At 34.7% G+C, this 2,352-nt stretch overlaps 1 protein-coding gene across 1 annotated transcript in view; it reads left to right on the top strand.

Annotated features, from left to right (window-relative positions):
• Positions 1-2,352, top strand: part of LOC123005109 (protein sprint) — a 9,844-nt gene that overhangs the window by 5,306 nt on the left and 2,186 nt on the right. Inside the window, exons 3-5 of the mRNA XM_044398725.1 lie at positions 1,559-1,702; positions 1,751-2,234; positions 2,284-2,352. Of these exons, the coding sequence (XP_044254660.1) occupies positions 1,559-1,702; positions 1,751-2,234; positions 2,284-2,352 (697 nt within the window). The remainder of the gene's footprint in view (positions 1-1,558; positions 1,703-1,750; positions 2,235-2,283) is intronic.

Here is a 2,352-nt window from a genome sequence, read left to right as displayed (position 1 = left end):
TTTTAATTTGTTCAAAAATAACACAAACCCGAAAAATCACGAAATTTGATCGAAAACAGTGTAAAAATGATGTTTCACCTTGTTTTTTTGAGCATATTTTTGAGATAAAACTGTGCAAAAACACCAAATTGGATTTAAAAAAATTCTGGACTTTTTTWAAAACGTCAGGCACGCCTTTCTTTCGCGAAAATTGAGTCAAAAAATAAATATTTTTTACCGCATTTGRTACTGTTTATCACAATTTTACGAGTTTTGAGCTCAAAAACATGCTTTTACGGTTTAAAATGGCAAAATACACCTAATTTAGTAGTTTTAGTTTGATGTTGTAAAAATCCTTGTTTGAACGAATTTTGTTTAAAAAAAAAGCTCAAAAACAATAAAAATCATGCAATTTTTGAACCAATTTGGTGAATTTTTTCTTGTTTGATCGAAATCTCGCGTAAAACACAGTTTGAAAAAGTCGAAAAAAATTATTTGCACTGTTTTCGATGATTTTTTGGATTGTTTGATCGAAAATTCTCAAAAAAAGCATTCTGAAACGCTCTAAAAAAGCAGAATAAGGCGTTTTTGTATTGTTTTATTGGATTTTATTTAATGAAGTGTCAAGTTTGTGCTATTTTTGAACAAATTAAAATCAAAATTTTGCGAAAAAAACTTTGAACAAATTTTCTTGAAAAAAATTTTGGTGATTTTTTACTTGTTTTTGTTGAAAAAGTGAAAATAAAAATTTTTTCACCTCATTTTTGCTTTTTTGGTACTCTTTATCACAATTTTACGAGTTTTTAGCTCAAAAACGTGCAAAAACGTTCAAAAACGCAAAAATAATACAATTTTCCATTAGTTTTGGTTATTTTTCGCCTTGTTTGTCAAAATTTTTCGAAAAAAAGTGTCTTTTTAATTTAGTGATTTTCTGGTAAAAAACAAGATTTTAGCTTAAAAACACACTTTTTATGGTCTAAAACATCAAAAATACACCTAACTTAATAATTTTGAGGTAGATTTCTCACTAAAAGTGTTCTAAACGCTCGGAAAACGCAAAAGTAACATCATTTTTGACCCAAATTTGTAAATTTTGAATATGTTTGAGCGAAATTTCTCAAAAAAGCATTCTCAAATGCCAGGAAAAGGCAAAAATAAGACCACTTTAGTATTGTTTTAGCAGATTTTACTTAATGAAATGACAAGTTGTGGTCGTAAACAAAATACTCTTGCTTTCTTGAAAAAGTCAAAAATAATCATTTTTGACGTAATTTTGTGTTGTTTTTTTGGAGTTTAGCAAAATTTTAGGAAAAAAACACGAATTTTTAGCTCAAAAACGCAATCTTCGATCAAGTTTAGTTATTTTTTGCTTAGTTTGGGAGATAAGTTAGTGATTTTCTGCCCTATTTTAACAAAATTTTGTAAAATAAATCAGTCTTTTAGCTCAAAAACGTGCTACACCTAATTTGGTAGTTTTGGTGCCTTTTTGAGGGAAATTTCTCACTAAAAACTAATTTTTGACAACACCTAAATTGACAATTCGATTTGTTTGTTGTTATTTTTGAATTTTTGAAAAAAAAAAATTTTTCAGCCTAAAATCACTCTGCCTTCCGAAAGCTCTCTCTCCACAATCTCGCAGTACTTGCAGCGTCTCCAAAGCGCCGACTCCCCCTTGGAGAAACTGGAGTACCTCCTCGCCGCCATTGCTACAATTTTCAATTCGGTAAAACCCCCAAATCCCCCCAAAACCCGCCTAAAGCCCCCATTTCAGGTGAAAACCGGCCAATTGACCGGCTCTGGAAAATCCGTTCAGTTGGGCGCCGACGACTTCCTCCCCCTTTTCGTGTGGGTTTTAGTCAAAACGAATTTCGTCGCTGCTGAAATCGAAGCTGAATACATGTGGGGGCTGCTCCACCCCTCCCTCCTCTCCGGCGAGGGGGGCTACTACCTGACGACGCTCTCGTCGGCCGTTCACGTACTTAAAAATTTCAAAGAAAGTTGTGTGGAGAACGTCAAGAGTAATGTAAAGAATGATGTAAGCAGTGCTGAAATTGCTGAAAACGCACTGAAATGTTTTTTTTTTCAGTCGGTGCTGAAAGTTGTCGTTCCTGATGAGTTGCACGGGTCGATTCTGACGAAAACCTTGCCGGCGAAGCCACACATGACGACGAAAGATGTGTGCAATATCATCGCCCACAAGGCGAGGATCACCAATCCGCAGGATTATGCCCTCTACAGGGTCACCGACGGGGAAGGTGGGGATTTTGACTGAAATTTKGCAGGAATTTCAGTGATTTGTTTCAGAAACCATGTTGTTGGATAATGAATGTCCCCAGGATTTTATCAACGGGGGGAAACACACAATGTTGGCCT

This window comes from Tribolium madens, unplaced genomic scaffold (assembly GCF_015345945.1).
Source record: "Tribolium madens isolate multiple individuals breed KSU strain unplaced genomic scaffold, Tmad_KSU_1.1 Scaffold_20;HRSCAF=117;Tcas5.2_LG4, whole genome shotgun sequence".
Lineage (NCBI taxonomy): Eukaryota > Metazoa > Arthropoda > Insecta > Coleoptera > Tenebrionidae > Tribolium > Tribolium madens.
The sequence above is the reverse complement of the archived record's forward strand: the minus strand, read 5'-3'. Positions and strand labels throughout refer to the sequence as shown.